The 12,091-nt window shown below is 54.4% G+C and overlaps 1 protein-coding gene across 3 annotated transcripts; it reads right to left on the reverse strand.

The window, feature by feature from the left end:
• Positions 1 to 1,669: 1,669 nt before the first annotated feature.
• On the reverse strand, positions 1,670 to 10,919 carry PPIF (peptidylprolyl isomerase F). Of its 3 annotated transcripts, none has more exons than XM_063727597.1 (8): positions 10,688 to 10,919; positions 9,267 to 9,324; positions 8,648 to 8,872; positions 7,285 to 7,315; positions 6,639 to 6,727; positions 4,812 to 4,908; positions 3,994 to 4,069; positions 1,670 to 2,681 (listed from the first exon to the last, which is right to left on the reverse strand). In XM_063727597.1, exons 3-8 carry the CDS (start codon positions 8,846 to 8,848, stop codon positions 2,546 to 2,548), a joined length of 630 nt encoding a protein of 209 aa, XP_063583667.1. In that variant the 5' UTR covers positions 8,849 to 8,872; positions 9,267 to 9,324; positions 10,688 to 10,919; the 3' UTR covers positions 1,670 to 2,545. The 3 variants fall into 3 exon arrangements, with proteins under 3 accessions (XP_063583667.1, XP_063583666.1, XP_002820831.3); XM_063727596.1 differs by having other exon boundaries at positions 10,544 to 10,879; XM_002820785.5 differs by lacking the exons at positions 9,267 to 9,324; positions 10,688 to 10,919 and having other exon boundaries at positions 8,648 to 9,006.
• Between the last annotated feature and the right edge of the window lie 1,172 nt (positions 10,920 to 12,091).

The following is a 12,091-nucleotide window of genomic DNA, read 5'->3' on the forward strand; positions in this document are numbered from 1 at the left end:
CACGTGCACACACACACACACTCTCCTCAGCAAGAAGGAAACACAATGACTGAACATAAGCCCCAAAAGAGGAAACTCCAGAGGGAGTGAAGCTGTGGGCTTTGACCTCAGAGATCAGTTGTGCTCTGAATGTGTGTGGCCTGAGAACCTTTGGCAATATGTCCCCAAAGACACCTGTGCATTCTCGAAGGCCCCCAACAGAAATCCCTGCAGACTGCCAAAAACCCTGGATTCTAGCCCGTTTTGCCAATTGATTCACAGGGTCACATGGGGCAATCATAATCCCTCTTGGGGTCTCAGTTAACCCATCTGTAAAGTGTTGGACTGGATGAGAAATTACTAATTATGATTTGGCTCAAGATCCTATTCTTCAAATGAAATCCCTTGCAGAACCCCAATATAAATGGAGGGCATCTATGACTGCAAATGGGGTTCAGGGGCCCATGCTCCTTGTGTCCTCCTTGTCTGCTTTGAGGACCCTTAACGCTCTTGATAATTGTTTTAAGACCACTAGGCCTACTGAAACCGACTTCATGGGAACTCTCCATGACTCCAAATGACCCGACCCCAGTCACCATGACCTCAGAGTGACTCCATTAACCTAAGACTGCACATAACCTCACTCAGGGAACTCCAGTGAGAAATAATTCTGTTAGATGCCCTCAAAAGAGCCCAAATTTCCTCTGAGAACTGCCTGCCTGACCAACCACTCAACTGCCTGACCACGCCACGGCCCTGTCTACCTAGGGATGCTCTTACCTCCAATCCTGCCTTCCCTGTGAATTCGGAAACACCTAGAAGTCAATTCCAAATGGAACTGGCTTATCCTAGGAAGTCCACTCCTAACCTCAGATGATGGAGGCTCCTTTGCTCTGGCATCTCTCCTTTTTCCTAAGACCCTGACAGGGGAAAGGTCATCATCCTTGTCACTCCAGAGTGCTTAGGAAGATGTGCCAGACACTGCGTTATGCACTTCACGTGGATCATCACCCTATGAGGTGGGCCTTATTGTTACCCCGTGTTAGGATTCTTGTATTGCTATAAAAAAATACTTGAGACTGAGTAATTTATTATTAAAGAGGTTTAATTGGCTTATGGTTCTGCAGGATGTACAGGAAGCATGGTGCTGGCATCTGCTCAGCATCCAGGGAGGCCTCAGGAAGCTTATGACCATGGCAAAAGGTGAAGGGGGATCAGGCATGTCACATGGTGAAAGCAGGAGCAAGAAGGGGGCAGGGGGAGGTGCCACACAATTTTAAATGACCATATCTTGCAATAATTCAGCACCAAGCCATGAAATATCCGTCCCCATGATCCAAACACCTCATACCAGACCCCACCTTCAGCACTAGGGATTACAGTTCAACATGAGATTTGGCTGGGGACAAATATTCAAACTATATCGCCTCCTTATGCAGCTGAGGGAAACAGACTTGGGGTCACTAAGGGGAGGAGCTGGGATTCAGGGTGGAGCCAGTGCTCATGGCATAGGCTGGGGGTGCTAAGGTCATTTGTCTGAGCCTCATCTCTAAGGCAGGGAGGACAAGTTGCCAGCACGATGACATGAAACCATCCACATGAACGTCCTAAGCATGGCATCTGCCACGGTGAGCTCAGTAAAGATCAGCTCCAAGTTACAGACCCCTCTTCCAGAAACCAGGTACCAGTCTTCCATAGAAAATAGGATTTATTTTCACATTTAAGGTGAACACAAATACATGTTCCAGAAATGTTTTATGTATAATACATCATCAGTAGATTGAATTTCTTTAACACACAGAAAAATCAAAGCCTACCAGGAAATGCTTCCCTCCAGAGCACAGGAGCTTACAGGCCACTTCTGTTAGCAACACAGGAATTCACATAGTCTAGGCACAGCTCAAGTGAGGTTTGTTCCCAGGTTCAACTGCTCCTACCCCCATGGGCCCTCCTCAAAAATGACAGCAGCAAACCAACAGGCTTCACAGTAACCAGGAGGAAAGATCTCAGCGGGGGGAACCTTCACAAAAGCCCTGAGTTGTGTTTCAAAAGCCAAGCTCTGGGGTCTGCGGCCTGTGTCACCAACTCAGGTCACACCACACCATGGGGAAGTTAGTGTTGCAGTTTCACTTCTAGTCAATCTTGTTAATTAAATTATCCCAATTAGGAAGACAACATTAAACAGGTATTAGACTCCTTTTGCAAAACTGACTGTCTCCCTTGGTCAAGGAAAAGCCCTTCACTTGGATGGTAACCCATCACCACCACCATGTCCAAGGCACAGATGAATCTGGGCTGCGCAATCACAGGCAATGCTTGACAAGGGGTGGGTGACATCACGTCCACAAAGATGCCCAGAAATGAGGTCGTGAGGAAGGGTGGGTATTAGGAAGCAATGTGGTGGGTCCTGGCCGAGGTCTAACATCCCTAGCAGCCTTCCTCAGGCACACCGTGACGGTGGAGTGGGCACAGGTATCGTTTCAGGCACCTTGGCTGACAGCCCAAGGCGGCCACCTGGGTGCATGGACATTTGCAGTTGCCACCGTGCCAGCACCCTGGCCACAGATTAGCTCAACTGGCCACAGTCTGTGATGACAATCTTCTTGGATGTCCTCCCACTCTTAGAGCCGAAAGATTCTATTTTCTTCACGACATCCATGCCCTCTTTGACGTGACCGAACACAACATGCTTGCCATCCAACCTGTGAGGACGGGTGACCCGGGTGAGCAACAGTGTAGCGCAATGTCATCCAATGCCATGGCCCCGGTCATGGAATTAGTTACCGAAAACAGCAATTCTGAAAAGAATCCCCATGGAATAGCTAGATCTACCCCCAAAGCTCGATCAAGCCTTGTTGAGCGCCCCAAATACACCCCAGAGGATGCCTGGCTTCCAGGACACATTCTGTCACTCATATTGTGACCTTGCCTCAGGCCACGTAGCCTGAATCCTGGTAACTCCATCTTTCAAAAGTGGAGTATTCTTTATTCTGCACGGGAAGGTAACAGGATACTGAAATGCTCTGAAGAAAGAAGAAGTCCATACAAATGGAACCACGTTAACGGTCATGAATGATGAGTCAAGAGCCAAAGGAACAAGGGTGGTGAAACTGCAGGAGTCCTGGGCAGCTCTCAACCTGAGAGAGTCCAATAATGTAAAAGGTGGCTCAGTCCAGCTCCAGGGAAGCTGGCCTGGTTCCAGCCAAGAGCAGAACTGCAGGATCCACTGGGGTCCCATGAAGGAGCAAAGAGCAGGCTGAGCCAGCAAGGACCTGCCCAGCCCTGCCGGCCATATCTCTTGGGCTTGGAGGCTGGACACTTCTAGTGTCCGCCCCACCTAGGTCTCCCTAAAATCCTCAGAAATGGGCTTTACCAAGTCAGCTCCCAGCCAGTTCATCCCCAGGTGCCCCAGGGCTAGGACATTTGGGACTCTGGCCAGAGAAATTTATCCGTTAGAGGAAAATGTACCAGGAAAGAGACATCCCTAAAATCCATGGGCATTGAAAACAGGGCCCTTACAGGCCTGTGGCTATCTGCAGGCTTATGATAATACAGGGGCTTCATTTGGAAATTTGCTGATATCCAAATGTCTGCTGCAGCAGTGCCAAGGCTCACCCCATGGTCAAGACAAGCCTGGGAAACTCCAGGTTAAAACCACACAACTGGGCTTCTTCTCAGTCCCTCCTGAGGCCTCATAATACGTTTTGCAACATTTCCCAAATGTATCTGGTAGAGAAACCCTTTCGTGTGTGCATGTGAGCAGAACACACTCAGAAAATTCCAGGTGACAGCAACAATGGGAACCCGAACCATGACAGAGTTGCAGGAACAACCCCAATTCTCCCTTGATCCTTCCACTAACTTTCTCTTTCTCATACAAACACAGCCTGGGAGAGGGCCACTGTCCCAGAGCAGAAGGCCTGGCTGTAAACTGCCTGCCCCTAAAAGTGCACGAATCCTCCTCCAGCTGCAAGGCTGCCCGCATTCCCAGAGGGCCTGGGGCAGGGAACTCACCAGTCTGTCTTTATGGTGCAGATGAAGAACTGGGAGCCGTTGGTGTTAGGACCAGCATTAGCCATGGACAGGACACCTGCAAAAACCAGCAGGGCTGAGCCACCCTGCCCCTGGAGGCACCTGCCTGGGAAGGCATTTGAAAGGGCAGACAGTGCAAACCACACCAGGGACATTCGAGTCTGCAGATCCTGGGACCCAGAAGAGGAGAACCAGGGCCCGATACCAGCCCCCCAGGGTGTGCCTGCCTTTGCTGCCTGCTAGTTCTCAGTGGGGTGGCCTGAGAGGACAGGGCCTTGTGGAAGCTCTCGGTGGTAGAGCTGGGGTGGGACCGGGGGCAGGACCCCAGACCCTGACCTCCAGACTTCTCCACATTCTACCTTGGGTCTTATAGGTGACACGATGCTGCCACAATAACCACTCTGGCTTCCAAACCATTTGCTTTTTGTCTAAGCAAGATTTTAAATAATCCTCAAAGGACCTAAGGACCATTCTGCAACAATTCTAAGTGTCCTAGAATTTCCAACCCGAAACTCAGAGGACAAACAGGGAGGTGGCCAGGGCTTCCATTCTGCTTAAAGGTTCTTCCACAAAGTTCCCAAAGGAAACTGCTTTTTAAACTGAGAGATGAGAAAACTCTAGGGAAACTCAACAAGCCAGAAATGCTGAGACAGCCTACGGTGCCGCAGGGAGGAAGGAGCCTAATCAGAGCCTAATCAGATACTAATCAGTGACTGCATGTGGCCTCTCAGGGCCTGTGGGGGCTTCCAGGCCAGGTCAGAGCCGTGGGGACACTCACCCTAGAGGAGGCCCCCACTCACCTGGCCCTACATGCTTCAGTGTAAAGTTCTCGTCAGGAAAGCGGCTTCCGTAGATGGACTTCCCGCCTGTGCCGTTGTGGTTGGTGAAGTCGCCCGCCTGTGAGCACAAAGCACCTTCTGAGTGGCTGCCATGGAGCAGGCGGGGGCCACGGCCCTGGCGCTGGCAGCAGCCTCAGCCCACCCAAGCCCACCCAGTTGGTGCCCCTCAGGTAAAGGGGTCAATAAACATCCAATAAAATAAGAGCTAATAACAAGAATAATAAGAAAAAAAAAAAGACAAGACTTAAATATCTTTTGTCACAGTAACTACCTTTGCTTCCAAATGACTTACTTTTTGTCTGAGCGATTTTTAAGTAATCTTCAAAAGACCTAATGGCCATTCTGAGATGATACTTAGTGACCCAGAATTTAACCCACTCCTCCTGGAGGGCAACAAGGAAGAGGCCAGAGGCCCCCCAGTTCCCGAGTCTAGTCTGTGGGAGTACCAGCAGCTGGTCCAGACCAGCTCCCCATGCCGAGTCCCCTCACTGTCCACGCACTGCCCCTTACCCAGCCCAGCAGCTTTCCCAACCCTTGCAGACCCAGGACAGAGTCTGCCCAAGGCTGGCATCTTTCCTCAGGCCTCAGCTAAGGCCCAGGCAGCTGTGGCCAAACCTGCATGGGGCACCCATGGCCAGAAGAGCCTGGTAGCAGCCCCTATGCCTAGCGCTGCCCAGCGCAGGCCATGGCTGGCTGCTGTTTTCCTGAGATGGGATCCGTGGGTAAGAGAGGGGAACTGACCAGCCCAGCTGAAGCATCCACAGGTGTCAATTAGGTGTTCCCTAATTGATATCCCTCCCAATGGATGACTCAGGACTCTGGTCTGGACTCCCAGTGCCACCGCCTTGTGCCAGGGAGCCCTCCCGCGCTGGAGTCCCCAGCCTGGCTCAGGACTTCCACCTCAGCTCCTGCTTTACCATCAGCCTTAGGGCTGGGCCAGGCCTGCCGTCCCTGTGTTCACCCCGTATCCAGGCTTCGCCGCACAGAGACGTCTAGCCCCAACCCGCTGCCACTTACCACGGTACGATGACGGCCACTGGGTCAGGGTGGAGGGAATGGGGAGAGAATTCCAGGCAGAAAGGTCTTCAGAGAGGTCACGACAGCCATGCCTCTGCCTCCAGGCTCTGTCTGCCCAGGACACCCAATCCCTGATCTTGAAGGTCTGTGCTAATAGAAGACCAGCCCCAACACCACCTGGGTCCTGACCCACAGGAAGCTCCTGCTGCAACACCTACCCGCAAACCTCTGACACAACAATACCAATGCTTGTGAAAACTGAGCGTGACACATGACTGAAAAACATTCATTTCACCGAGAATAATGCCTTTCTCTGGGAAGGGAAGCCCCAAGTCCTGGCGTGTGTGTTCCTGCCCTGGACCTGTCTTCCTCCTCCGCCTCCTCCACTTCTCTCTCTCCCTCTCTTATCTCCCACGCCAGTGCTCAGGGGCACACAGGGGACAAGGTCAGAGACCACTGGAATATGCTGGCTCTTCAAAGTCTTCAAGGCCATACCCAGCACATCCATCCCCCAACCCAGCTCTCTCCTGATAGACTCCACCTCCCAGTCCCCTGGGCAGGGCCTGCCACTGGCCTGGAGTGGCAGCGGGCTGGGGCTGGGCTTCCATGTGCAGTGAAGCCTGGATACAGGGCCAATGCAGGGAGGGCAGCCTGGCCGACAGAGCAACTGCAGCTGCCCTGCTCAGCACCTTCCTCATACTAGGCATCTTCACACACCCACAAGGCAGCTCCTGCTCTCATGCCCCCTTACAGAAGAGGAAACTACATTACCTGGCACATGAAGGAAGGGATCACCCTGTGGAAGGTGGAGCCTTTGTAGCCGAAGCCCTTCTCACCAGTGCACAGGGCTCTGAAGTTCTCTGAGGGTTGAAGGGAAACACAGGTCAACAGGGCCAGGCCCCAATTCCAGAGTCATACCTGTTCCAGCCAAAATCCCTGCTACATCCCCAGCAGTGAACAGGGGGATAAAGACTCTGGCTCACCTCTTGGGTCTGCTCTGCCCAACTCGCTATGTAACTGGACAAGTCACTCCCCTTCCCTGTCCTCAGTACCTGAGCACTGTGACAAGAGTACAGGCTCATGGCTGTGCTGGCACCAGCAGGGAACGGACTCAAGGGCTGTGTGCCCATCACCCTGCCTCATTGGGCACCAGGAGTGGGGAAGTCTCCGGGAAGTTTACATTGCCTTCCACTGGCTCTGAGGCTCCCAGCTACTGAGAGAGGAGGGCAGAGCCAACGTTGAGGCCCAGAGAGGGACGGAAGGGCTGCCCCAGGGCACCCAGTGGCTGAGCCCCACATGGAGCTCCCATCTGTCAGGGGTCTCTAAGCCCCGACTCTTCTCATCACGCCACCCACCTTGCCCTGCCTGGCCCCCTTCCCTCTAGACCCATCTCAGAAGGCCCCAGGCCCTGTCTTACCAGCTGTCTTTGGGACGACATCTGCCTTCAGCTGTTGGGGGAGAAGAAGGACAAAAGAGGATGGTCATTGGAGTGGCAGGTGAAGGTAGGTGTCTCTCAGCACCCACCCAACCCCACAGCGGCCAAGGAGGCTGAGGAAGAAGCACGTGGACATTCCATTCCCATCATTGCCAACCCCCATGGGAGGCAGCTCTATCATTTCTGGGAGCCGTTTCCTGAACCCAAGGCTGGAGGAGGTGGCCTTGGTTTCCTAATCTGTCAGAAGAGATGACAATGCTATCTTGGCCTACTTCTGTGGGCACAGCTGGCAGTGCTCCCACAGCTGGGCCCAAAGCATCAGAAATTCAGGGACAAGAGAGTGGGTCTAAGGTAGAAGCCAGTCCGGCTCCTCGATTCGGGGTTGGGAAACTGAGGCCCAGGGAGAGGCATGAGGGTGTGGGGAGGGAAGGCTGAAGCCCCATCCCAGCCAGCCTCTTCCCTTGAAGCTGCAAGACCCACCCTTGAACCAAATGGAAGCAGGAAGGGTGTCCCTATTTTCCAGAGGAAACTGACACTGAAGAAGAAATACCAAGGGCTCCCTGGGAAACAGGCCAGTCAACACAAACTGACCCCTGCTGTCAATATGAGGCCGACCTGAAGGCTCCACTAGGGCTTTCCCTCTAAAGTTACCCTGGTGACTGTTTCTTACTTTGCTTTAGAAAAGTCCCAAAAAAAGAATTAGGGGAGGTGCTGAGTGTGGCCCCCAAGGACGGTGGCAGGAGTTGAGGCGCCGAGCACACTGCCTCTGAGTGTGTCCCGACTCGCAGAAGGGGCATTCTGGGGTCCACCAGGTGGCCGGGACCTGAGGCCTACTGGGCCCGCACTACTGCTGGAAACCACCTCTCGCTCCATTTCCCAGCACCCTCAGTGTGAGCCCGACCGCTGGGGCCGGGCCGGAGCCAGGGAGCGCTCCATGTTGTGCAAGGGCCGCCACGTGAGCACCCGCTGGGCCACGACGCTCACCCCAAGACCCCCGACACCCACCTCGGAGCTCCGGATCTAGGCTCAGCCCCAGAAGACTCCTGGAGCCTCTCCCTCGTGCCCGGGCCGGCCCAGAGGTGCTGGGCCCTCCCTCTCTGCGATCTGACCTTGCGCTTTCTCCTCCACACGTGCCCTCCCTCCCGTCTCCCCCGCTCCAGTGCTCCGAGGGAGGCCGGAAGAAATCATTCTGACGCCCATTCTCAGAAATGGGGAAACTGAGGCCCGGAGCCCGGCATGGGGAGGCCCAAGGTCACCCAGCGCTCCCGGCACCGCGCCGCCCGGGGCCCAGGGCTTTCCCCGGGCCCGTGTCCCGCGCCCAGGCCGGCCCTGAGAGCAGTCTCACCTCCAGCACCACGCGGCCGAGCGGCTTCCCGTTGGCGTCCACGTCAAGGTACACGAGCGGGTTCCCGGAGGAGGAGGAAGAGGAAGAGGACGGGTCGCCGGCGCCCTTGCTGCAGGCGCGGGCCGCGGGGAGGCGCAGCGGCACGGAGCGCGGGACGGAGAGCAGGCCGAGCCAGCGGGAGCCGCAGCGCAGCGCCAGCATCGCGGGCGCGGGTCGGGCGGGACACTGGCGGGGAGAACACAGAACTCAAACAGAGGTCGCGCGCGCCCAGAAGGCCGAGTCCCGGCAGCCGCGCGCCGCAGCCTTTATTGGCCTGCCCAGGTTCCCGGCACCGCCCCCGTCCCGCCTCCTCCAGGCCTGTCCGTGGACGACCCCTGCCGGCCGCAGCGGGCAGCGCAGCCAGCCTGTGGGGCCGCGGAGCGTGAAGTGCTTTGAAACACTCCCGCCTCCAGGCCCAGAGACCCGGAGGACAGACACCACCAGGCAAAAGGATGCTGGTTCCATGTTTATTAAGGTACCAGCAGATTTTTTTTAAAAAAGGAAAAACTGATAAAACGTAATTAATTCCAAAATATGAGCATCTATACGTTGCAATTTGAATATAATAGCAAAAGTCTACCTTTGAGCCCTTTATAGGTAAGGCTCAGGCCAAATAAGCTTCCCTGCTGCCCTAGGTCCTGCAGTCCGAGAGGGTTAGAGAAAGGGGAGATGAGAGGCGGAATTAGTGAGCTGGAGGCGCAAGAGGGAGGAGATAAGCTGAGACACCTCCCATGATGCCCCCAGCCTGCTTGTCCCATCCTGGGCCTGTCTCTAGTTGTTTCTAGGGACCAGACCTGCTTCCAGCAAGACTGAAAACGCAGCCTGGGTTCATCATGCTCCTTTCAGGCCCCCAGCCCTCCCCAGGACTGGGTCTGATCCCTCCTCCTAGGACCCACGCTGACAGCCCCGGGGCAGACGGCCAGCTGCCCCCTCCCATCAGCATGCACCCCGGGAGGGGACTCAGTGGGGAGACCCACAGCAGGAGTACTTAAACCCCACGTGCTGAAAGTGGGCTTCCCAGCAGCCAGAGCCACCCTCACTGCGAGGTGGTGGGAGGCCTGCAATAAATGGACGCCAGGCAGGGACCTGAGAGAGCATCTGGCCCAACACTTGTACTGTCCCCAGGGGAAGCTAAGGCCTGGACACAGGAAGGCACTGGCTAGGGCTAGGGAGCCCTGGAGTCCTGCTGCCAGCTTGCACCAGTGCTCCAGGCCTCTCTGGGCCTCAGTTTCCCATCTGGAGAGTAAGGGTGTGATCATGCTCCTCATCCTGCTTTTTTCTCAGGTCTGTTCTTAGGATAAAATGAACTAGAGAGAGATGGATTTGTCAACTAAGTACTGTGCCTGTGGGCATCTGTGATGGACAGAGTCCGGACTGTCTTTCTCGCGGTTTGGGATTCAGAGAGCTGTGGTCTCAGTTAGAGGCCTGAGGGACCAGAAAAAGGGATGGGGCTGAGCCTTGGAGGCACGTGGGCAGGAGCAGGGACCAGCTCTGGACTGACCTGCCCCAGATCCTGAATGGGCTCATGGGAACAGGTCAGGCAGCAAAATGCCAGCCAAGCAAATTCATGAGGTCAGAGCAGCGCCCTAGCTTCATGAGAATGCTAGCTTGGCCTCTGGAAGTTTGGCTAGCTTGGCTTCTGGAAGTTCCTAGCCCCCTTCTCCGATTCCTGGCCTAGGAGGGGCCTAGGCACCCAGTGAAGCCCAGGTGGGATGCATTCCAGGTCCCAGCCCAGAATGAGGCCTCACGCTGCCCCGGGAAGCAGCCCCTCATTTCTCATGACTGTGGCCTGAGGTGAGCAGGCCTGAGTGGGGAGCCCACCTGAGCCCTCAGCACATGTCCCAGACCCTCCTCTACCAGTGCATCCTGTGGATTTGAGAGTGGAGGAATCACACCATGTTGCCTTGTCATGAAGCTTCCTTAAGGCCTCAGGCTTCCCTGCGGCCACTTCCAGGCCCTGAGCTCACAGGACCTTCAGCCACAGCAGGTAGCTCAGCGTACCCTGTTGTTTCTCAAGCCTGCTCCTGGGGGGACTCAGTTTATGCCCCATCCTGATGAAGCATGAGCATCCCCACCCCTTCATTCACTTGACCACTTCAGTTTTCAGAACCCTTTCCCAGCTGTGAACTCTGCCTGAGAGACAGCTCTGTTTTGCAGATGGGGAAGCCAGGCCCCAGGGGCTGAGGAGTGAACTGCCCAAGGGCAGGCTGTTGGAGCTGGGACCAGTCTGTCTGACTTCACAATCAGGATTATTGCATGTCAAACCCTTCTCACCCTCACCACGAAGCTGGTCCTTGGGACAGGGTAGGCAGGCAAGAGAGATAAGCCTGGGCAGACAACACAGTAAGATAGAAACGGTGGAGTTGGCCAGGGGGCTATGGAGCTCAGGGACTAGGGAGATGGTTTTAATAGTGAGCATGAGCTGAAAGTCCTGTGGGAACCCAATCACAGAGGGCTCTGAAGGCCTGGCTGAGGTCTGACATTGTTGGATAGCACTGGGGAGCCATCAATAGTGCAAAGATTCCATGCTGAGGACTCTGGACTGGGATCCAGCTTCTTTCATTCATGTTACTCCTTCCACTCTCTTTGGAAAATCAAACGTCATCACTACCTCCTGAGCCAGAGAAAAGCCTACCTTCCCCAAAGGCTTAGCTATGATGTCATCCCTTCCTGTGCTGTTCTCAGTGGTATCAGGAAGAAGGATAGTCTATAGGCTAAGCCATGAGCTGAACACATGCCCAGCCCTTGAGGGCTCCGGGCCCAGGTGACGTCAGGCAGGTGTTAGCACTCACCTGGCTCTGAGGCTATTTATAGAGTGTGTTATCCTCAGAAACAGCAGTGTTTCTCTCCACTCAGCTCACATGGTTTTTTATCCAGGGTGCTGATGGGTTTTGTCACCTAGGGATCCTGTAACACCACCTGTAGGCCTCACAAAGCCAAAGAACAATCAGTTTGTGCTAAGCTCTGAATCTCATTCAGGGGTTGCAAACTCAGATGCCTGCAGGGGCCAGGCAGATGATACACATGAGTGGTGCAAGCTGGTAAGTATGTAGGGAGTGAGGGGAGGTGGCACTGTGTCCAAATAGCTAATGGATGTCCCAGGTAAAGAGGTAGCTGCTGCCCAGGCCAGCCAATTATTGTATATGGGACTATAAGTCCACACAGGCCACCCAGGTTTTCTCATCTTTCAATAAAAGCTGAGGACTTTAAGTTTTATAGAAATCTAGTTTTCAAATTTTTGAAATGAATTTCAACATAAAATTAAACACTGAATGAACTGTAAACACCATATCCAAACTAGATGAGGACTCTGGGCCAATAGTTTGTAAGCTCTGATTTCCACTGTACAGGTGAGAGGACTGAAGCTCAGAGACTGATGGGGAGTGGCCCGAGGCCATACAGCTG

This window comes from Pongo abelii, chromosome 8 (genome assembly GCF_028885655.2).
Source record: "Pongo abelii isolate AG06213 chromosome 8, NHGRI_mPonAbe1-v2.0_pri, whole genome shotgun sequence".
NCBI classification, from domain to species: domain Eukaryota; kingdom Metazoa; phylum Chordata; class Mammalia; order Primates; family Hominidae; genus Pongo; species Pongo abelii.